This window comes from Corvus hawaiiensis, chromosome 6, assembly GCF_020740725.1.
Source record: "Corvus hawaiiensis isolate bCorHaw1 chromosome 6, bCorHaw1.pri.cur, whole genome shotgun sequence".
In the NCBI taxonomy this organism is placed as follows: Eukaryota; Metazoa; Chordata; class Aves; order Passeriformes; family Corvidae; genus Corvus; species Corvus hawaiiensis.
Window position 1 is genome coordinate 8,816,246 of NC_063218.1, and position 24,590 is coordinate 8,840,835.

A 24,590-nucleotide genomic window follows, 5' to 3' on the forward strand; every position below is an offset into this window, starting at 1 on the left:
TCATGGGGGATGTGGGGTTCATGGCTGCTGTGCCAGAGGGTAGAGGTGGTGGGGCTGGAGGTGCTGGGTTGGGAGCAGTGTTGGATGGAGGGTTAGATTTCTCTGGCAGAGCACAGCAGGCTGTGAACTGGCAGGATGAGATCTTTTCACTGGCCAGTGGTCCTGAGGGTGTTGCTGGTGCCTTGGTGGGGTTTGATGACCCCACTGGACACCGAGCTGCATGTGCACATGGTTCTCGTTCACCCTGGACGCCTCCAGACAGGCGGCTTTCAGCTCGCTTCTGCTTGCTTGGATGTTTTTTGATAGACAGCAGCCTCTCGATGACTTCTTCAACTGTGTTCCCTTGGACTAGAGAAACAAGTCAGGGTCAGGGAAGGGAATGGGGCCCACAGGCTGGTTCATGCTGTTCAACCCTTACCAAGCAGCAGATCTGGAGCCATGGAGAGCCCATTTCCTGGTGTCACTTTACACAGCTACACTTTTGGCTTCCAGACAATTTCCCTCCCATGCACCCAGCCTACAAACACTGTTTTGAGCACACCTGCCAGCAAGACAGGCCAGCACCAGCGGCAGGATGCCAGCGAGGACAGATTCCCTCCGACTCCCATGACCCAAAGCTCAGGGATTAACCATTAAAACAAGACTCTGAATCCCAAGCCCACTGCTAAAAGTGGCCACCCACATGGATGAAGCTTCACATCAAGACATGACCTTATGCAGGTGTAGCTTTGTGCCAGCTTCTGTTCAGCTCTTAACAAGTCCCACAGATTATTTCCTGCACATTGGGGAAAGACTTGTATGGGACAAGGGGAAACAGGAGGAGTGTGCAAGGCTGGATATGTCATTCTTACTGTCATTGGCGAGCAAAAGGGCTCTGTTCACTACAGCATCCAAAGACTCCCACAGCAGGAGGCTGGAGTGATGAGATGGTTCCAAGTGCAGCAGGCTCTGAAGGATGGACAGCAGCTGGACAGAGACTGGAGAGCGGCTCACCTGGAAGACAGAGCAGCTTCTGTCACAGGAAGGCTGGTTCCAAGCAAAGTGGGTTAACTTTGCCATTGTGTGATCTTGCACCCCATGTGAGGGGCCACTTACTTTATTGAAGAGAGATGAAAAGACCTCATGATGATCATTCATGTTTATCCCATCACATATCCTTAATAATTCCTCATCATCCTCTATTTTGAACTCCTCAAATGTGTCACACTGGATAAGCAGATCCTCCTCCTCGATGTCTCTGCAATATTACAGCATCCATTTCCATTGGAGAGCCCTTCACTAATTTTCAGATGATTGTTTTTGTTAAATGGCATTTATCTCTTTGCCTCTCAGACTCAGCCAGTCGGTGTTGAAAGCACCCAACTCTGCCTTATTTACAAAGGATGAGATGCCATCAGTGCATCCTTTCTTGAACTGAATGTACCTCTTCCTACAGTCAACACATACAAATGAATGGGATTTCTCACGGCATAACCTGGCCCAGTATAGGCTTGTTATGGAATTCTCCTTGGAGCTGTAACAACAGAGTGGCATTCTGACCTTTTTGAAACCAGGCCACCACCTTCGTTTTTTTAAAGTCAAGACTAATTGAAAATATTTCAGTGATGTTTCTGTCTGAAAAACTTCCTTCTCTGTTACTCAAAACTGGATTAAAAAAAGCACTGACACTCTAAAGGTGACTTTTTCAGCTCTCTCAAGACCACTCAGTGTTAGAATTTTACCCTTGCTGCTCTATTGAAAGAGCTTCTCTTCCCTAATTTTTATGGTGTTGGATGGAGCAATTCCAGTTACATAGGTAACTGCAACTCACATAAACTGCATTCTAGAATTTGTCACAGATGTTTCTGATAGAACACAATTTTAAAATTACATTCAGATATGCATTAGTAAATTGTTTTAGCTGGATGCTTCTGGGACCAACAGCAGCAGTGAAGTGGTTTTGAACACAGTGAGCAGCTCAGTGAGCCCACAGCATTGCTTCAGATTCAGTCTGAAACAGCCTCAATGAGGACACTGCTACTCCATCTGTGCCCAGAGCCTCTGTGCATGCCATCTGTGCCAACAGCTGTCCCTGTGACACTGTGGTTGACAAGAGCATCTTAACACTGGCCAAATGCCTCCAGTTCCCATGGAATGGGTGCACACAAGCGTGGTCCACTCCACCCAGGCACACTGCACTTCACACAACAGGAGGCTGGATAAGTATTAAGTTTCCACAGCTACTTCACTGTGAATCGCATTTTTAAAAAAATGTAAGTAGAGATCCTTACCTTAGCTTGTCTAAAACATCCAACAGCTGAAGCCCTGGCAGGTGAAAAAAATAGATACAGTTGCATTATAACCCACTTGGTACTGATTTGTTATGATCTTTATATAATGTTATGCTTATAAACACTTTTTGCAGAGAGAAAAAGTGAAAATGTCTTCAGACGGATCTATCAAAGTAGGTAGAGTCATTGGGTAAATGATGAGACACCACAGTACACATCTGCAGCACCTGTGTGAACCACTGCACAATCCCCCTAGAGTTACTGAGGGACACAGGCACTTTTAGGGCATGAGTGACCTCAGTCCAAATTAGACATCTAAAATCAGTCTGATCCGGTCAAATGTTTCTTAATCTCCATGGAGAGAAATGGAGCCCAGGCTCACCAACTCAGAAGCACCCGGTGTGTGAGGTGAATCCAAACAATGGTACCTAAGATCCTGGGATTCAAGCCATTGGAAAAAACTTCTGAATCCTGGGACAGCCTCTGTGGCTCAACTGAGTAGACACAGAGTGAAGAAACTTCATCAACTCTTACAAGTAGTAGCAACATATGGAAATGTGGCCACATAAGATGGTTGGTTATAGAAATGTTCTGAAGAAGCTCAAATGATAAGGTGCTGGTGGGATTCCAGAAGAGATCAAAACTATGGGAAAGCAGCAAAGTTAAAAAAAATCTGTTGACAGAAAGGCTGCTGAGAATAAAGGTCAAAAGAAAGATGAGAATTAATATTTGCAGTTTTGCTTCCCAGCCTCTTCAGGCACCTTACGGATACATCTGAAAAGAACCAGTTTGGTAACTGACTTTCTCCAGGGAAAGGTGCAACAAACATCCTTACCTATGAACTCGTTTCTGATTTGTGTCCTTGTTCTTAGCTCTTCTTTCCCCAGGATGATGGCATTGATAGCACTCAGCAGTGTCACCATGTATGGCACGTTGTCTGTGTTGGAGAGCTCGTTCATTATGATGCTGAATCGATACTGCTGGTTCTTCACACTCTGTTGGTAACACAAGTGATATTATGGCAAGAATAGTCTATATAGACATAAATGCCCATGACCGTAGTGCAGGCTCTTAGATGGAGTTATCATCTGAAACACTCAGTTTATCCCACTGTGCACAGGACAGGAACAGAGAGGTAAAAGCAGTACTTTTCCATTATGGAGCAGGGTCTGGTTGGCAGAGAAAGTCACTGAAAACACCTCTTGGATCCCTTCATGCTTTCTGATAACTGATGCATGTACCTGCTCTCATGGGCAGTGAAACATGTGGATGTGGCATCGTTTATTCTGCTGATCTGGTGGTGTTTTGCAGCCAGAAAGCACCTTGTGGTTGGCAGTCATCTGTCCACACAAGTCACAGAACAGCACCATAGATTTCTGCTGACCACGAAAAATTTCCTACAGCTTTCACCTTATAAACCCCTGCTTCTCTTACAAAACAATGCAAAATAAACTTCATTCCCACCCTTTTCTCTGGTACATGGATCTGCCTGCATGGATCAAAGCTGAGCCATTCCTCCTGCTCTAACCCAACACTTGCCTTGTAATGGTCCAAGGCATCCAAAGCCAAAGCATGGCCATCTGATGAGTAAATGCACAGTGCAGCCAGGAGCTCAAATATTTGCTTTTTGACCATGACATTAGTTGTGTCAAGTGCTGTAGGAAAAACAGAACAAAACAAAGCAGAATTTATAATGACATTAATGTTCTGAATCTCAGTGTCTTCTGCTACATGGATTATGAGCAGTGATAGAAAAGAGACTGAAGGAGGGGACCCATTACAATGGAAGATGGGAAGAGAAATATCTTAACATACAAATATCCCATCCCAATAGCATTATGTGATGGTAACTTCTAGTGGGAACAGTAAATGCTACAGGTATCCCACTGGCATTTTGGTGCAACTTGTAGTTATTCATCTTTTCATGTCCTAGTGACATGCTGCAACAGCAGCCAAGATTTTTTCAGCACTCACAAAATTTATTTCACATTTTCACATATGGGTGTTTTCTAGAACAGCAGATGAACCATTTTCTTCGATTAATGACTCTTACTTTTAGTGCAGAAAAGCTCAATATGCATATGAGTTAGACCAATTGTTCCAATGGGTCCCCATGAATTCCCTTTTGGCACTACTCTCTCTCTGTGAGCCCTGGGAGCTGGGAGGGAGTGCATTAGACTCTCTTATTTTTCCTGTATTAGAGCACAAAGAAGCTCCAACACTGAAAAGTCCAGGATACCCCCCGTTTTCTCAGTACAAAAATGCCGGCTCCATATTTCACACAGGCTAAGAAAATGCATGGTGAAGAGGAAGGAAGGGGACTTCAAAACTGAAGAGGGAAATAAGCCAGCTTTCAGACTAAATGCATTTTAAAAACCTCTTAATAAGGGTTTCTGGGCACAGCTGCGATCTCTGGAGCAGCACAGAAGTTATCCTTCCAGCACCAGCATCATTAAGTGCTGTACAATAAGTTCTAGGAGATGCCCTGATGAATTGCAAAGCTAAGAACGAGCCAAGTGACTAGCAGGAGAATGTAAGTGGTGCTACCTACCATCTTCCAGAAGGAGCAGAGTGAGCAGCACAGAGAGCAGGCTCTCTGGAGTCCAAACATGCCACTTTCCCTCCTCTTTACAGGCTACAAGACTCCAGGCCCTTTCAGTTCCTCTCCCTCTGCCCTTGGGGATCTCAATGACTGAATAGCAAATGTCTGCTGACAACCGAAGGGTCAAAGATTTCCAATGCCAGTACACAGATAAGGCTGGGTTTATCCCCAGCTCCTCAGTAAACTATGGCAATATTTGTGTGGAAATAGCACGGGGTGGCAAAGGCAATGTGACTTCACAGCCGTATTATTTTAAAGAAGAAAACAATCTCATTAATCAGTTGCGACCAACCATTTCCAACAGGCCTGGTGCAGGGCAGGAGGATACAGAACAAGAAAGCACCCCCCAATGCTGCATGTGATGGATGAAGCAGGAAGATGTCTTCTCACCTTGGAAGAGTTTTCTGACGTAGCCCTCGTTGCTCACAATGTACTCTATGCCTCTGTGGGAGTTCATGACCGCTCGCACACAGCTAATGCAGGTGAGCTGAAGCAAGGCATCGGAAATCCTGGCCACTCCTCGCCCAGACAGCCTGTCCAGGGCCTCCAGGAGGAGGTCCAGCCCGGACAGCTCCAGGAACTGGACCATCCAGGCATCATCGCTGTTCTCCAGCCTCTTCTTCAGCCCGGAGTAGTTCACCACGGAGGGCATTTGCAGGAGACGGATGCACAGCTCTGGCTCTGCATTTTCCAGGTTGGCCTCTGACTGGTCAGTTTCCTGGGGTCCAAGTTTCTCCTTTAGGGCAGCCCACTTCTTGTGGGCACCTTCCTTTTTGATTGACATCGTGAATGGTTTGTTCTGCAGAAAAAGAAAAGACAAAGTGAGAAGTTTGTCTGGACTGACCAAAAGCTATCCCTGGAGCAGCCCTGTTTTTTCTTCAGTAATCAGGATGTAAAGCTCAACTACAGCAGGTCCCAGATCTCCAGCATGCAGGGCACACACTGGAACCAGTCCTCTGTTGAAGAAACTCAATATATCCCCACCTTAACCACACACATTACATTCAGGCTCTGAAGACTCTGTGGAGAGACTTTTAGCACATCCAGGCCAGCAAATACAGCTTTAAAAGTAGCCAATTTACACCAGTCAATTGTCACTACCTATTTTCATGCAGTGAAAGGATAAGGTTGGAAGCAGCATTATTAGCTCTGAACACCTAATGCCCATTAAACCACTTCAAAATCTCACTGTGCTGGAGAGGCTGTGCAGTTTCTAAGCATTTGTAATGGGATGGAGGAATCATTTTGAGCATATCCTGCTCATAAGAGCATCTGATTGCCCTGTTCCTTTTTCACTTTTGTTTCTTTTGACTGATGTTGAGGTTAATTTTATAGCACTCACTTAATCCCTTCTTGTCTGCTGTAATAGCAAATATGTTTGTACACATGGTGTTTATGCCTGATAATGTGAGAGCCTGACAGGCTGTGAGTGCAGGGACAGCAGCAGGAGGCTGGCTATGACAACAGCAGAGCACCTTTTTGGAGATGGGGAGTAATGGCCCGTCTCCCTGGAGTACATGGCGTGTGCAGCCAGGCCATCAGCAGCAAGGAAGGCCAGGAACTGACTTAGAACAGAGAAACTGCAAAGCCAAGTGTAACTCTTGGGGCCAGATTTTATGGTTTTAGGCAGGATTATTATTTTTCAGACTCACAGGGATCAAGTTATACGATGCAGGTCCTTTTTCAAAGCAGCATGCAATCGTTTTGGCCACTGAGATTAGCTCAGTTGGTCAGAGCATGGTGTTAATAACGCCAAGGCTGTGGATCTGATCCCCATATGGGCCATTCACTTAAGAGCTGGACTTGATGATCCTTGTGGGTCCCTTCCAACTCAGTATATTCTGTGAATCTGTGATTCTGTTTTAAAGCTGAATTGCTCCCAGAGATGACAGTTTGTCCCACAAAAAGAGGATAAACCTGCTGGACCCAAATCCAGCCATTGATGCTACCTCCCCTTCCTGCCACACCACCAGGACTTCTGTTCCCCTGGGCTGCTGAGCCTGCACAGGGCTCAAAATAACCTGGGGACAGTTGGCCCCAAAACTCAGCACTTCAGGGACTGAAGGGATTATGGGAGAGTCTCATTTTCCCTTCCCAGTTCCAGCACAAGGCTTTCTAGCCCAGCAGCAACTAGAGAAAAGGCTTGAAAAATCTAAACTAAGTAATCTCTTGAAGGTTTTTTTTTCCCAGAAAGCCAAGATAAAGGATGGACCATTTACACTGGTTGCAAAAAAATCTCATTTTAAAGCCTGCCTTGTGATTTTTCCTGGGGACTGAGCTGTTGAGAAAGGTCCTGGCTCCTTCCCTGAAGCAGAGCCACACAGCTTCTGTTTTACCCAGCAACTCATTTTGGCAATCTCCCCTTGGCAAATAAACGGCCAAAAGCTTTGCTCACTGATTAGTGATAGGCATGATATTATAGGCCTAAATATGCCTCTTGGAAAGATGCAAAGGGTGATGGGATAGGAAACTCGAACAATTTCCCTGAGAAAATGTGATGGCAGGACTCTCTGGCGGCTCACAGCACCAAAGTCTGCATTGAGAGGTCACAGGGGTGAAGGAATTAGCAGGATATGGTGACAGAAAATCCATTTAGAGAGCTCTGCAGACTTTTCTTTTGCTTCAGTGGGAAAGAAGCTGGCCAAGCACCCAGTTGCTCCCTGTTCTGTTAGCTGAAAAAATGATGGTCACAATCCAAAACCACGAAGTGGTGAATATACCATCTGAGAACACACTGTACAGCTGAAAAGTGATAAAAAGGACCATAAAAAAACCAACGCAACCAATCCCCAAACAAACCTCCCTGCCAAAGCACAGGGCTTGAGTTTCCAAGATTTGTCATCACTCCCTGCAGCCCAGAGCCCTTACTCACTCTTGGTAAAATTCTTGTTGGGATTAGTCAACCCCAGTCCCTCCCCTGTATTCAAGCCCAGGAATTTGGGTTAGGCTTGATGCAAAGGAGAACAGAAATCCTCCCTCACTGGAGGGAGAGAAGCAAAAGTGTCCTGCTCCAGGTTCACAGCCCTGGGGATGGGGCAGCGACCTACAGGTCTCACCAGTCATGGTGACTGCAAATCTACAGTCATGGGGCTGGAGAGGTGCACCTGCAGTCAAATTCTCCTCCATGCTGTGCACGGAGCCCAGCCATCCCTTTCCAGTGCTGGGGTCAAGCTGGACTTTCAGTGTGAGGCAGTGCTGAGGATCATCTGACCTGTATGTTGGTCACCCTGAGGGGCTGCAGAAGTGGCTGCCAACTGCAAGCTCCCTTTCTCTTGTGGGACTTCTTTTTATACACAGCAAATCACTTTTTTAATTTGAACATGACTAAACATTGCTTATCCAGACAGATAACAAAGCAGGCTGGATTTTTGCTCCCAGATGTATAAATGCCTCATTATATTGTATTTGTATTATATTGTATCAGCTACAGCAAGTCAGAGAAATTACAGTACCAATATTGACCTCAGGCTCAGCAGATTCCTGAAAATTAAGCTCCACCAGTGCAACAGGAGACAGGAAATACCGAGAGAGCATCCTGTTTACCAGCAGATTTGTTCTGAATGATCCTTCCCTCCCACCTGCTCCACACAGATGTGAGGAGATGAGAAACAGAACCAGGCAGGTACCTCTCAAAACAGTTCTGGCCTGTGTTTTTATGCACTAAACTGAACAAATTGGATTGATTAAATATTATTCCCCACAGAGAGTGCACTCTTTTTGTAGGAAAGGAAAAAGGTAGCTAATGTATACTTGTAAAAAGGGAATAAAACAAATAGGAGCTGTGCTGTATAAATGGAAAGGAAATGAATATGGAGGAGATGGCAGTATGACTGCAGATGGTGTCATAAATCTGTTTACAAACACAGATATGAGTGATATATTGTGAATACAACATCTTTCCATATTTTCCATGCAGCAAAGTGTTGCAAAGATGTTCAGCTACATCCTTAAAGGGCTGCTGGTTTTGCCTTTTATCTCTGACCACAGGAGCTTGTTAGCAGGTAAATGATCTCAGCAAAGTGAGACAGATAAGGACTGAAATGGAACACATCTATCTGGCTGGCTCACAGAGGCTATTTAGACTACATTGGCTGAGGGAAGGAAAGTGCCCTGACAAAACCAGACAGGACAGCTGAATACATCTCACCTCTTGCCAGCAGAAGGGCATGGGGTGCTTTGCTTTTTGTTTCCCAGGCCACAGGGGGGCTATGATGGTGGAAGCAATGTCCCCAGACCCTGTGTCTGACCATGCCTGCAGCACCCATGCTCTGCCTCCCCAGCTGCCTGCTCAGCACTGGGGCTGGGTGCTGCTCCCTTGGGCACATCCTGACAGTGTGTCAGGGACACCCACAGCCACCACAAAGAATCACAGAATCGTTCAGGTTAGACTAAAGACCTTTAAGTTCATTGAGTCCAACCATTAACCCAGCACTGCCAAGCCCACCACTAAATGCCAAGTGCCACATCTACGTGTCTTAAATGCAATCCTCTCCTCGTCTTCTCACGCTCAGAGGCTGGTTAGCCCTGATGGGGAATCACAGAATGTTAAGGGGTTAGAATGGACCCTAAAGATCATCTAGTCCCATCCCCCCCACCATGGGCAGAGACATCTCCCACCAGACCAGGTTGCTCAAAGCCCCATCCAGCCTGGCCTGGATGCCAGGGTTGGGGCATCCACAACCTCCCTGGGCAACCTGTTACAGTGTCTAACCACCCCACAGTAAAAAATGTCCCCCTCTTTCAATCTGTACCCATTACTCCTTGTCCTATCACTACAGTTCCTGATGGAGAGTCTACGTCTGGCTTCCCTGTGGGCCCCCTTAAGATACTGGAAGGTGCTGTAAGGTCTAAAGCAGCATCAATGCAAAAGTACTCTTAGTTTTAGGAGATTCCTTTGGGAAACATAAAGCCATCCTGAGGGCTTGTGCTCTTGCACCTGGCAACAGCAACACCACAATTCATGGTGTGAACTCCTTGGACCACTGGGTTTGCAAAGCTGTAATGAATGCTCCCTGCATCCATCCAACCTGGTCCATAAAATTTCCTCCTCATTTCTTTCTGAATCAGGTGCTTCCCAGATTCAGTTTTCTGTGCCTCTCTGTCCTTCAAGTCCACTCCTACAGAGATGACATCTGTGGGAGATAAATCAGGGCACATCAATACTTCTTCCATCCTGTGAAGCTGTGGAGAACAGAGCCGCACAGCCCAGCTTTCAGTCTAAATTATTACATGCCTCCAGGACGACATGGATCACAGCAAGGACTGGGGAGGACACGTAAAAAGAGATTTCTCAGGCCAGCTAAGTATAATTTAGTGAAAACAAAAGGGAGAAAAACTGCAGGTCAAAAGTATTCTGATTTTTTGGGGAGCAGACCCACTGCCTATGCAGAAGAACAGGGCATGGGGGCTGGTGTGTGAGGGGGAACAGCAGCTCCTAGCTGCCCTTTCAAGAATTCTGGGAGCATCCCAATCCCACATGCTGCCCTCACAGCCCTCTGCTTCCCTCCACAATGCTGCTGGGGTGAGAAAAGCTCCTTTATGCTGCTCAGTCCCCCTCCCTTCCATGCCTGTTCCTGGCACTCAGGAGCCCGTTCTGCCTGGCTGACTGCTAATGACAGGTTTTGCTTCTGGGTAGTTCCAGTTTTCACTCTGCTGCTGGGAATACGCCAAGCCTTTGTATTTTGCAATGTGTCAGACTACTCAGTCCCTAAAAATGAAACAACATCCTGGCTTTGTGCTTTCCAAAATCACTTCTGGAAGCCTGATGTGTTTCCTTCACCTCTCCTTTTGCTTTCATTTGTGCTGCTGTTTTCCCACGCAGTGTCGGAAGAGCTCACCTACATCCAGGCTAACAAACCACCCTCCCACGCACCAAGACGAGTGTGAGGGAACCACAGATCTCTATTTTAGACACCACCCTGGCCCCTTGGTGTGGGCCCCTTAGTGTCTCTAGGAACCAGCAGCATTCTCAGTCTCCCAGGGCAGCTGAGGGTAAAGACATGGTGGGAAATTCAGGCGAGCAAACCAAAGGCATGGTTTGCACAACAGACCTTGCCTCAGCATGCAAACCAAGTGCTGCTCCATCCTTCTGCTGCCATGGCCAGTAGACTCAGCAGCCTTTGGATCTACATATTTTTGATCTTCCCCTGTATCAGAGGCCAGAATGTGTGATTTATGCTTAAAAAAATGAAAAGGTTTTGGAATGAGTGCCCACTCTTGCTCTTCAATACTGAAGAAGTTCATGAGGTTTCTGGCACACTGTGCTTTGCTTTGGCACACATTACAGGAGCTCTCACAACACAGTCCAGGTCGGCTGTGACCTCAGCAGTGCTGCACCATTATGGGGAATATTTTGTTTTTAGGAAATAAGGGAGCATGGACACACACCCTGCTACAGCTGGTGGGCAGGAGCTCTGCCATCCACACTCTGACTGGGCCTGGCACTGGGCTGGCAATGGCTTCTGCTGGCAGCAAATTTCCAGAGAAGGGCTTCAGTGCATAGACAACGAGTGGCCATATTGGCATAAATTTGTATCTGTTTTTCCAGTATAGCTTATTCTTTCACAAATAAAGGAAAAAAATGTTGTCCTGATACAGTCCCATCTACCACTACCAGGATGCTGTGTGCCAACACAGCTTTTCTCTCCTGGGCAAATACAAGCTACAGTATTGTGTGATGTCTCACAAAATTGGTAAATGTGTCCAATATAGTTACACCGGGTTACACTGGGTTTAACCCCACCACTAAAAAAAAAAAATAATTGCTGGTGCCTTCTTCCTCACAGTAAATAAATAAATAAATATCTCATTGGGCTGCTACAGGACCACAAACAAATCAAGCTCAAGTGAGATGCTCAAGGATGTTTATGTCAGGACCTTCAGTGGCCTCTAAACCCTTACTTATACGAGAGGTTGCACGAGCTTAGCTTCAAATGGGCTTGAAACCACTCTTTGTTACTGTAACTGTGAAGACACAATAACCACTTCCCTTAACGTGGTGAGCTAGGTTTAAACCAGACTGGTGCAGCTGTCAGATTTTGTTTCTGCAATGGCCAGTGCCACTGGAGGGGAAACTGGCCTATCTGTGTGAGTGCCAAGTCAGACAAAGCAGTATCAGGAGCTTTCCATGGTGGGTGTTAGCCCTGGGCACCCTCACATGCTACCACAGGCCTTGGCAGGCACAGAGGATTTCACGCTGGAGGGATGTGAGGTGGTGGGCAGCACTGGTCCCATGCAGGGGGTGCCAGCCCCCAGCTGTGCTGCACCAAAGGGGCCACCAATGCTTCACCCTGGTCCTTCCCTAGTGCTGTTGTAAGCAGACCCACAGGGGCCAGAGGGGCATCCTGCCTCCAGCCAGAAAGGAATGGGACTCAGGTCCAGATCCCATGAAAACTCTGATTGGGAGTAAGACTGGTCTGCTCCAGTGCCCACATGCTCAGGGCAGAGGCAGCACCTCCATCTGCCAGCAATTCCAGCACCATTCAGCATTTTGAGATGCAATTTATAATTATCATTTGGGGTCATGTGAGGAGCAGAAACTGTTACCCAGCAACATGGACAGTGCAGTGATAACTTTCTAAGACTCCTGGCTTCTGCTCTGTGGGAAGCTGTCACACAAGCTGATATGAGAACCAAAACCCTTTTATTGCCTTTTTTTTTTCTTTTTGTTGATGTTTTTAAAAACCTCCACAGGATGCCAAGAGAACATAGAAAACTGTCAGAGGGAAGAACTCCTACCTCAGAGCTGAAGCCAAATTATTCCCTTGTCTCTCCTACATGGAAGGATACTTCTCGACCAGTTGTGTGAGCCCTCCCTTCCCCAGCCAGCTCCTTTTCTCCATCTCTGCCAAACAACCTTCAGTCAACACAGTGTAAATCCCCAAAAAAGTGTCTCTACAAATCGCATGCTCTGAGGAAGTTCAACCGGATGTCAGTGTATAGTATGCAAATACCACTCTTTGGAAAGGTGCAAGGAAGTGACTTTTCTATAGCCTCCAGGGAAGGTATTTGCATGTCATTTGTCATACCTCTCATTCACCCTGTGCTAGTCACTGAGAGGGTGTCGATTCCCCCTGGGCTGGGAAGGTGGGAGCCTTGCCCCCACTTCATGTCTGTCTGCCAGTATGAAAAAGCACTCCTGGCACGGGGTGACTCAAAGCAGGGAAATGACCAAAGCAGGGTAATGATCTGGCAAAGGAAAGGAAAAACAATGAGAAGGATAAAAGAGGATGCAGGGTGGCCAGGGTGGTGGGATGGAGAGCATGGGTGTGGGTGGGGACAGCCCCTTGCATCTTGCATAAGCTGCGCTGGGTTTTCCAGCTTTGTGGCACCAGAACTTTAAACAGTGCAAGATCTCAGGGGTCTTTGCAATGCTGGAAGAACCAGGACAGCTTAAAATACTGAGGATGTCTAACCCAAGGCTGCCCACCCTGGGAGAGGAGCCACATAGCAAAGGCTGGGAGCTCAGGCAGTGTCCTCTGGGCAGGGGCTCAATGACAAGAATTCTGCTCTCATCAGGCACCACTAAGGTCCTGCTGAGCTTCAGCTTTTATGGGCTGAGCAGGCTCTGAAGACATTAAAAGCTCTTTTTAACAGAAAACATCTCTCTGCCTTTCTGGTTGACATTTCATGTGAAAACTAGTTTGTGAGCCACAGCTGCAAAACGCATCCACTCAGCCTCTCAGGAGGTGTTAACTGAAACACAGTCATTATTAAATTGTGAATATTTCAACATGGCCCATTTCAGCATAGGCCTCCTGCCTGTCCCAGGGTAGCAGCTAGGCTTCAAATGTTCTTTCTTACTCTGTGAGGTTCTACCTTCAACTGAACCTCTCAGATCAAACGTTGGAACCCACATCAAGAGTCTTCCTGCCTTAGATGGGAAACTCAACCCTTGTGTACATGAGCACAGCTCCACCAGTATTAGAAATACACTGATCTGTCTGCCCTTTGGCCCAAATTCAGCTGGCCTTTAAGAGATCAACTTGCCCACGTGCTTTCTAATTAAAACACCATAACAATGTAATGTCCAGGGAAATGACTCTGCATAATTCCCCATCCTGCCATAGGAAACACTCTGGGGGTGTGTCCATGCAATCCAAGACTAATGTTAATTCAGGATAGGTTTTACAACAGCAAATGAATGTCTCTTTACATTGCATGCACTCCTGAAGTGTAATCCCCAAGTCCTCAAAAGATTAGTCGATAATCTGGTTCTTGGGAACAGGACCAGGCTCACAGCAGGTTTTAGGGAAATAAAATAAAATTTAAGAGAAAAAAAAATCCTGCAAAGAAAGGATTGTGATGGTGCAAACTCCTGTCCTTGAAAACCATGGAAGCAACGTAAAAGGTTATCAGTCAGATCCCATCAGGTTTCATCTGAAGCCTGGATCTGAGAAATTCCAGAAATGTTTCTCCTCCTAGAAAGGTTCCATCATTTCTGACATGAAAAAAACCCCACCCAAAAAACCCCCAAAAAACCAAAAGCAAAAAAGCAGAAGCAGAGAAATCAGGCTGAAAAGCAGGAAAACTAGCTCTCAGGCTGCTCTGTTCCTCTGCAGGCTGCACGGACATGAACTTTCAAGTTGCTCAGAGAGAGGGTAAATGGTTTTCCCCCAGCAAATCAACCCAATTTTACCCCAATTTTCTGGCAGTTGATTTGGTGGTCCTCTGAATTGTAACTACACCAAAATCAAACAGATTACATCAAGAACTAAGAGTTTAGTTCCATATAAGGTAAAGTAGAGCTGAGACCCTCTACTTTCTGTGTATCACTCTGCTGCCTCTGGATCACAGTGCAATGGCTTCACTGCCCACATGGCCGGTCCACAAAATTCAGGAATCCAATTAAACAGACATAAATACAGCCCATTCGCCTTTAGGAATTAGATTATTCCTAATTACAGCAATCAGTGTCTTCTCGCTGCTCTACGTTTCTGCGAAAATTTATTCCCATGCCAGTGGCTTTTCACAGAAGTCATGTCAAGGGTTTTGGAAAGGGGACACCCAGCTCATTTCAGGCTGGCAGGGAGACTGTGCCAGCCAGAGGTCTGCTGCAATGGCTCTTTTTAGGTGATCCTGCCTAAAATGCCTCGTATCACTCCGTTCTAAATCACTAAACAGCAGCACAGACAGTATTCAAGAATCAGAGGTGCAATATTCACCTCTGCATCCCCATGGGTTTTGTTGGGTACTCTGGTACCTATGGGGCCAGTGAAAACAACCAAATGTTTACAATGGAAAAATTAGGGCAATAAATTTGGATAATTCAATTTCTCTGTTCATCTGAGAACTGAACTCTGAGTTAAGCAACCAGAAGGACCAGTGTCAAACAAAGTGCTGAAAGGGCACTGAAGCCAGGTAAAGACTTATTAATTTAGGGGGACAGCAAAATAAAATTTAGGGGGAGAGCCAAATCCTCCACCTGCCCCCAAGGCTTCTGGCTTTTGCAACACAACCTTGTGCCATGCGGACAGCAGGAGATGCCAAAAGAGCTACTGGGATGCAAACGGAGTGAACTAACGATGACCTTCCCAGGTATTGGGAGAGCACAGTGACAGCAGCCAGTCTGCTCCCTCCTTGGGGAGCAGAGACATCTGAGCATCCTCAGGAAATCACAGGAGCAAGACAGGAACTGCAAATCTGACTGCTGCTGGCTCTTACTGAATTTCTCTACTCTCCTTGAAGACTGACATCCCTCCAGCTCTCTTGTCACAGACCAGCTCTCCAATTGCTTTTCAGCTGAATGCATTCACTTTAGAGGATGCTAAAAGGAGAAAAAAACCCCTTCTGAAGTAGTCTTTATCTGATGAATACTTCAGATAAAAAAATAAAGGACTCTGCTACTGCCGGTGGCATATTTCCGGGAACTTTGTACCTAATGGGGTTGATCTGCTTAAAACATCCGTAACATTTGCTCTGCAGTTGTCTTGGTAGGAAGCTTCTGCAAGAAAGAAACATCCTGTTTAGGGGAGGGTGCTTCCATCTGAGGAGATTAAACCATTAACTGTGAGGAACTTGGAGCTTAATTTGGAAAGGTGTTGACGAAAATCTCTGCCAAAACCCCAAACAGCGGTTCTGCCCAGAGCATAGACCCAGGTACAGGTTTCTAAAGGCTGTATGTGCTCCTAAGCATAGGCTGGGTAAGAAGCCTGATATTTGTTTATTTATCCAGCATACATACATTGCACCTGTGCTAAGGCTGCAGGGAAACTGCTTAGGCACTGCCAGGATTAAGGGTGCCATGGTGGCTGAACTCTGCTCCCTGGTACACATGCTGGTGCTGCAGCAGCAAGGAGATGTAATTACAGAAAGAAGACCTTCTGAGCCCTGCCCCGGAGGGAGAGAGGCAGGCAGGTCCTGTCCAGGGTTTGGCTGTATCCTTGCAGCACAAGCACAAACCCTCCTCACCTGCACAAGGATGAAGATCTTCAGTTCTTCCCTAGAAACCAGTTTGATGCTGGAGGTCCACAGGAAAGGGCCGAAGGCACCACTAAGCCAAAGAGCTACCCAGGCCTGTATTTACAGACATCGCCTCTGAACAAAGCTACCAAGACACCAGAATAGTACAGAAGGGGGAGGCGTTTTTCCAGCTGTTCTCCAAACAAGTTGCAAATGCGATTCCCTTCTATTGAGATCAGCTTTTCCATTCAGCTGCTGATGAATCACAGCAGCTGGTATCTCATCTGGTGAACAGCCCAAACACAAACATCCTGAGTGTTTTTGTTCAGATAAGCTGACCATAGCCAGGATTCCTAATGGCATGGGCGAAGCACGTACTGCACACATTAAGGAGAACAGCCCCAGATACTGCCAGGTACTTTCCAGCGCACTTGTGTGAATATGAACGTTACTAAGAGTAACCAGAGAACCTGCTCAGCTGCTAATTCAAGAAGTTAAGCATTTGAGCCGTTTAAAATAAATGCTTGAAGAAGGCTGGATTAGCATGATTTCAACATTAATCCACTCCAAAGATGCCTTCAGACTGTTTTCTCTATTGCTGGGTAAGGAAAGTCTGAAGAGCCTATTTTATAACGCAGTAATCCTAAAATATTAACGGGCTTAACCTTTCATTTTGCTACAGTACTCGTTCCAGCTGTTTTGAGAGGACCTAAAATTGTCCTCCTAGATATTATCTTTCCAGTTCTAACTTAGTCTTGGTATTAATGTGAAGAGATTTTAATATGGCCCAACCAATTGGGGATCATGGGAAAGTCTCATGCTGGGTCAAAATGACCTTACTATACCTGTAGTTTTTTCGGTTTTTTCTTATCACTTTAGAAACAAGTGATACTGTTGTGTTCTTTGCAAAGAAATCAGTTGTTCAATCATATCCTCAGGTTTGCATAGTCCAAAGAGTTGCAGTGCTTTATGCCAGCTAAACATGTGGCTGTCATTAATCTTCAAGAGGAAAATCACTATATTTGTCTGATAAGTTAATACACAACGAATATTAGGACATAATTTTATACGTGATTCATCTCTACACATATGGCTTGCTTCAACACTTGCTTACAAGTGTTATCAGAACAGGGGTTTGGGAATTATAGGCTTGTAAATCAATTTAGCTTTGTGTTAAGTCCTTTCCCTTCCTTTCTAGATAAATAGAGGCCTTATTTAAGGCTTGGTAATGTTTGTGGAGGTTCAGTCCATTTCCAGTAATGGAAACAACAAAACCCAGGATTTATCCCCAGGCTTATGAAAGAAGCCTCAGGACTGGGTAAATATAAAATAACTCATGAATATTGGACTGCTTGTTCTGAAATGGGGAATTACAGCCCATCAGTGCATAAACAAGTGAGCACAGCCAGGCAGACTGGAAAGCAGCCTTCCAAGGGAGAAATGGAGCAGCTCAGCCAGGTTTCAGATGAGAGCTACTCAGGGAGCCGGCTGCCACATCAGCAGGACACAAACCAGAAAGAGAACAAGTTATAAAATGTATCAGGGAATAAAAACATTTGTTCCCCAGTTCACCTTCATGGCAGGCTCAAATTTGCACTATTTGTCATATAAGTCAAGAAGAAGACACAAATACTTCCTAAATTGCAGAGCCCACTGCTGACATGCCAGGTAAATACTGTAACCCCCAGTTTCTTATTTTGTGAACTTTTTTGCTCTGGCTCAGAGCAGATTTGCTTTACTGCATTGTGCACACAGTTGAAAGTTAAGCCGACCAATCCTAAAGGATTTTTCTTTTTTTTTCTTTTCTAAATAGCAGAAGTAATTAATCTGCTTCAGAGAATGAATCAGCCTTTTCTGAGCTAGAAACACACAGAGGAGATTGTGGCTGTTTCTGGGGCAGGAGGGAGGCTTACTCACACAGCTGATGCAGCGGAGGCAGCCGCCCAGGGTGCACAACTGTGGGCTGCAAGGGGGGCAAAACCCCAGAGCCACACCCCAGAACCCCCCAGTGCCATCCTGTGCCCCCAAGGGACCCGCTGGGACAGAGGGAATGGGCTCAGCACTGCAGTGCAGATGGAAGAGATGAGCTGGTGCATAAGGAAGGGTCCAGGGAGGGCTGTGTGGCTTTGCCTCTCCTCCTGCAGCCCCCTGGGCTGCACCCACTCCTGGGAGTAAATCCGTAGGCAGCAGGAGCCATCCTTTTCTTTAGGTGAAGAACCTTGATCTGGGCCAGACGGTGGAACGAGTTGATTTGCCACAGTTTGACTTCTCGGCAGGCTGTGGGAAGAACAGCATTGCTCACAAAAAGCTGCTGCCTTGTACTGTGGGAACTTCTGTTTCCAACTGGGGCTTCTATCAGAAAATAAAGCTAATGCTTAGCTCACTGCTTCCAGCCAATGCTCAGCAATGACTTAACAGAAAAGCAGAACGGGCGAGGAGCAAACAGTTCCCAGAAAGGGGAAACCAGCAGGACAGAAGCAGTGTGGAGATAGCTGCCTCATTAAAAATAATACAATTTAACTCATGGAGCAGAGGGTAACACAGTTATGCCCTAGATGCCTGACAAAAGCAGAGCTGCTCACCAAAGTTATAAATAAAATTTAAATAAATAAATAAATAAATACATAAGGATGATGCCAACTTCATTCATTGATCTGGAGAGAGGAAAGGGGCTCTGCTGCTGCCCTGGGGGCTACTGCTGCTTCGCTCCCTTCATCCCCTCTGCCGGCCAGGAAATGCTGGGAAGAGGCTGTGCCTCCAGCAAGGGAAGGGCTCGCCTTGCAGTCCCTGGGACATGAGTGGGGCTGGCATGTCCCTCCCTCCCTCTGGGGAACAGAGGGAAGGGGTGGCACAGGTGGCCATGGCTCCCTGTGCAGAGGCTCTGTGCAGAGCAGACAGGAGAGCAGCTCATTTGACCTCTGAAATGGCAAAATCACCAACATTTTCCACTTTAAAGTATAACTAAATATAGAGGTTTTATGGTTGCAGGATGCCTCCTTTCCCACAGTTTCCTGGAGTGATCTCCAAATTCCTCTGATGTCCTTGCTTGTTAAAACGTGACTCAGCTCTCCCATCTGGAAAAGTGGAGACCCACACAGTTCCAAGGTGGCCAGCTCCCACTAGTGATGTCCTATGGTAGCATTAGCCATCAGCTTGGGAGCAGCAGAGGCAACAAAAGGCTTTGCAAGATGGATTTGGGGTGAAATCAGTGTTACAGAGCCTGTGTGTACTCTGTGAGCGGCAATGCAAACCATCAGCTGAAATTTCCCTGGTGTCCCTTGTGGGGAAGTCCTCTCAGCACCAAGGAGTGACTGGGGACACCTGCTCACAGACCCTAATGGAGCAGCAATGCAAAGACCAAATCCCTCGTCTGCCCTCACACATTCCACAAAATGAATACTGTTCACACCTCAGCTGAATAATGGCCGTGGCAAGAATAACAAGCGGGAAGTCAATGCCAAGTAGCACCACCTGGTGATAACTACTACACCCGTGCCAAGCTGGACATCAGGCCTTACCAACTACAGCATTTGGCAGCTCCTCCTTTGCCTGTACTTGTGTTACTGGACATAGTGCTGGAGCAATGTCCCTTCTGAAGTGAGCTCTCTCTTTCAGGGTCATTAACCATTTGGGAATCAGCTGGGTGACTCCAATGCTGGAATGAGAATTTCATCCACTGTCTCTCAGTCCTCCTTTCTGGCTTTGTCTGGTGTCCTTTATCAGCTCAGCTGGGTTTTCAGAGACCTTGAAATACACCATCAAATGCTACAGAGCTTTTTGCAAACACTATTGCTTGCTTAAGATTCTCACTGATCTGTGGCTTCAGCATTCCCAGCACTTTGAAATGTCAGCTCAGGTATCAAAATAGTAGAAACAGCTGAATCCGTGAACAGTACGTGTTCATTACATCAAACACAAACCCCACCATGCTGTTAGAAGCTCTCCTGATGCTTTCTGCAGATGTGAAAGGCTGGCTGACAAAGCAGCAACAAATGTTCATCTGCCACATCACACAACTACTTTTAATTTCGGGCACTCCTGTAGATGCCAGGCTATGACTCAGGGGTTCATGCTTGAACCCCACACCTCTATTTTCTTCCGTGTTCAGTTTCATAAAATCAGCTCATCTGCCATTGACATTATCTGGTAGCAATCATAAAGCTTGGCTGTTGCTCATTAGTTATTCTTTTCCTAGGAAAAAGGAGCCAGAGAATATTCACCCTTGACAAGGAACCTGAGAGGCACTGAGAAGTCGCCCAAATGTAGAGAAGCCTTTTTTTTAAACATTCCCAATCTGTGCTTCACTCCAGTTCCTAAAGCATGCCTGCAGAACTGGAACCACTGGAATGGTGTGACAACCCCACACCCGACCTGTGAGCATGAAGCTGCCCTTCATTAGAAGGAGAAAGTCAAGGCTCAAAATTTGATGTGACTTTTTTCCATCCCCCAATTCATTCTTAGCATTTCAGTTGACAGAACAGGACTTGAAAAATCTCTGAAAAATTAAAATACAGATCATTTGCCCGCTCTGTTGCAGCATTTGGTGCTCTCAGTGCTTTTTCTGGCCATTGGGAGATGAAGGCAGCCTCTGCGAGACCAAGCTCATGAGCATGGTATGATAAACTGCTGCACAGGCAATGCTGAGAAACACTGGAATAAACTTGAGCTTGGTGGATAATGCCAAAGGGATTATAATATATTAAGTCAGAAGCAGGTAGTCATGCACTGAACACAAGGGGTATCACACTGCAGAGTTGTATCTAGTTTCTGCAAAATATTTAGCAATTTTTCACCTAGTTATATAAAAAGCAACATACAATGTTAATGAATGGAGCAGGGATAACTCCTGTTTATCTGCACCCACTGCAGTATTTTGGACTGAGCAGAGCTGGATTTGTTCAGCACCACTGTGTGACCCCATGACCTGGCTTTGTTGATTTGGTGGTATTTTCTCTGAATCATTATTGATAGACCTTACTGCAAATATTAAGAAGGAGGATATTCAACTGCAAGCTTAACCTGAGCTCAGATATGAGCACTGAGTTTGCCTGAAGTTCCTTCAGCTGTTTCAGCTCGATGAATGTTGTTCACTGCCCAGTCTGCAGCACTGTGTTGCTGCCCACTGCTGAATACACCCATCTTCTACTCATGGCTGGTTACAGTACAGTGGTAGGATTAAACATCCCTCATCAACAGAATAATCATTGCAGAAAAACCCCACATCTAATAATTGATGCCATGGAAGTAAATCAGGTGGAAAGAAGGACAAAATGCAACTTAGCTTTTTTTGGTAAGAAAAATTTTCTGCTCAGCCGCTCTAGGAAAATTATCCAGCATACCTGGCACACAAGACAGGGATAAAGTTCAGCTACAACATATCTGAAGCCACCTGCTATGCAGCTCAGTGAAATCAGGAGTTTACAAACAAAAGATGAAAATTGGTAAAAATAAAGAGGGTACAGACCTAGAAGGATCAGACAGACAATGAAATGGAAGGGGTCAGTCTGAGTTTGGCAGGGGTCACTACTGAAAGTGAGAAACACTCCATTCTACTTAACTTCTCCCTTCATGACAGAGCAAGTGGGAGAAAGCTGGGGGCATACTGAACCAGCAGAAAACACGAGGATATGCAATAGAAATGGGATTAATAAAATGGCTGGAATACGATGAGAGCTGACAGCAGAAAACAAAAGTCAGATGGACACCTGGAGATGAAAATCCCAGCTTCCCACCCCCATCACAGGACAGGAGGAACCTGAAGAAGATGATAATTGCAGCACCGACCTGGTGAGGGATTTATTTCTAGGTGAGGTGTCAAAGCATGAGAGGCACAGGACAGACCTCTGAGCCTTGCAGCTCTGCTCATCCACAGGGAAGTCGGAGATTAAGAAGCCCAGCTCACAACTGCCAGGGATCAGCAGAAGCTGGAGCCTGCTTCATGAAAGCAGACAGCAAGTTCTAGCTCGTTTGGCATTGCACAGTAAAGAGAAAAGCATGCAATTCCTATTTCTACACTGATAAGAGAGAGAAGCATCAGACTGGGAGAACTAAGAAGTCATAGTGCAAATACAAAGTAAGAAAAAGCCATATATTGGAGACAAAATTGTAATATCAGTTCAGTAAATGTCTGAAATTTCCCATTCCCAGAAGACTGGCAACAAATGAATTACAGTCGTGTGCAATAAGGCATAATATCATTCTGTGTTTAGATTTGCTGACCTGCCAGGTCTCTTCCTGTCCTACATTTAGATTATCTTTTATACAATGGGTCTTGTACACTGCTTGCATTTTTTGAGCAGTATTTTGGATGACAGCCTAGAATGGGGTTATTAACTTACCCTGTTATAAGTAACAGGAGAAAAAAAAAATCTCATATTCTCACAGATTCCTGCGATCCCCTCCCCCCGGCCCTCTAGTTTTGGCAGCCTCTGTTTAGTGGAAAAATAAGCTTAAGTGGATGGAAGAGAAATGAGATTAGTGGCCAGACAGCCCAAATTCTGAGCAAGTTCAATAGGACGATGGCAACCTTACCATAACTCTGCTGACTCCAACTTTTCTCTTCAACTAACTTAAGCCAGAAGTTTTCTTGCAGTCTACCATGGAGCCCGAAGTGTTTTAAACTGTGTTTACCCAGAAAAATTCTTCAGTCTTAAGAATCCATGAAAAAGAACAGAAAGTTCACAGCGTTGATCAGGTAGAAGAGGGATGACCACGAACACTGTTTCGGGGTATTTCTCCTAAGATCAGTGTGTCTGAGCACTCCTTCCCCGCCCACAAGCTCTGGAATTCAGCTCTGTATGCTGATGTTGCAAGAAGCCATTTAATCACTGCCCAGTTATTGAGCAAAAGGGAGGATGAGGCTGGAGAGAACTATGTGGGAAAACCGGGCAGGACTTGGGAGACCGTGTCTGAAAACCACTGGATAACAGAATATTTCAAAATAAAAGCTTCAAAGTGGCCCAGCCCAGACGCAGGCACACCGGCCATCCACACCATGCCGGGAGATGCTCTGCCAGCCCCAGGCACAGCAGGACCACATCCCGCCTGCACATCACACCTGCAGCCTGCACCACGTTGCACCCACACGTGCAATCTGGACCACGTCACACTTAGACACGCTGTGCCTGCACCTGCGATCCAAACTACATCCAGCACCTGCCACCCGAACCACACGCAGCCCTTACACGGTGTGTTTGCGGCTGCAGTCCGGACCAGCTCCCACCTGTGTGCTCCACCGTCGCACCTGCAATCCAGACTTCATCCCACCTATACACCGCGCTGTTGCATCTGCAACCCGGACCGGCTCCCACCTCCCCTGTGTACCGTCAGAGCGGCAGCAGGAGCGCCGTCCCAGCGATGCTCCACACCTGCAGCCCAAACCGGGTCCCACCTACACCTCCCTGCTGCTGTCGCGCCTCCATCCCCCCTGCGCTCAGCCATCCCTCCCTGCAGCTTCGAGCCGCCCGCCGAGCTACGGCCCGGAGAGCTCCTTCCTCCGCGTTCACCCGCCCCGTCTCACCGGACCGGGGCACAGCCGGGCGCGGGGATGCCCAGCCGGGATGCAGCCCCGGGAGGGGGGTTTAGCCCAACTTCTCCTGACCGAGAGGACCCCGTTCCCGCGATCGCCCCCGGCGGAGCTCGGCCTTACCGCGGCGGCTTTCCTGCGGCGGGGACGGCAGCGACCCTCACCGCCAGCGCCCCTCCGCCAGCGCCCGCAGCCGCCGGGCTCTGCCCGCCCGCGGGAGCCGCGCCCGGTTCCGGGGCGGGGCGCAGGCGGAGCGGGGGGTCCGGACCGGCCCCGCCATGGAAGTTTGTCCCCGCCCGGACCGGGGTTCTGCCGCGCCGCCCCAGTCCCGTGTGCTGCCGGGCGTATTCGCTTGGCGGCCCCGCTCCCGTGTCCCGGTCTCGCCCTGGCAGATCATCCCCGGGGAAGAGCTCTCCGCGGAGCCAGTGCTGCGTCCCCCTCGCTGCAGAGGGGTCCTGCCCACCACGGAGGGGTCCCCAATGTGCCCCTTCCTCCTGTGTCCCGCGGGCATCCCGGAGGCGAGCGCTGCCCCCGCCCCGGCCGGAGCCGTCTGACAGCCCGAGCTGCCCCGGTGTGAGCGGGTGCAGCCCGTGCCCGGCTCGGGGACCCTCTCAGTCCAGCCCTGGGGTTTGGATCCGCGGCCCGGGGCTGGGAGTTGAGGGGGGAATCACGAAAGCTGGGGACAGGCTGCCGAGGCGGTCAGAGACCCAAGGGATCCTGCGCCCTCCTCTAGGGACCCGGCACCCTGGTCTCTGCAATTTAAGCACTTCACTTTCAATACAGAATCATGGCA

General features: G+C 47.2%; 1 protein-coding gene across 1 annotated transcript; it reads right to left on the reverse strand.

The window, feature by feature from the left end:
• Nucleotides 1-2,266: 2,266 nt before the first annotated feature.
• On the reverse strand, nucleotides 2,267-23,219 carry INF2 (inverted formin 2). Its single transcript, XM_048306028.1, has 5 exons — nucleotides 22,804-23,219; nucleotides 5,263-5,671; nucleotides 3,810-3,925; nucleotides 3,106-3,265; nucleotides 2,267-2,304 (listed from the first exon to the last, which is right to left on the reverse strand). The coding sequence occupies exons 1-5, from the start codon at nucleotides 22,804-22,806 to the stop codon at nucleotides 2,267-2,269; spliced, it is 726 nt and encodes a 241-aa protein (XP_048161985.1). The 5' UTR covers nucleotides 22,807-23,219.
• Between the last annotated feature and the right edge of the window lie 1,371 nt (nucleotides 23,220-24,590).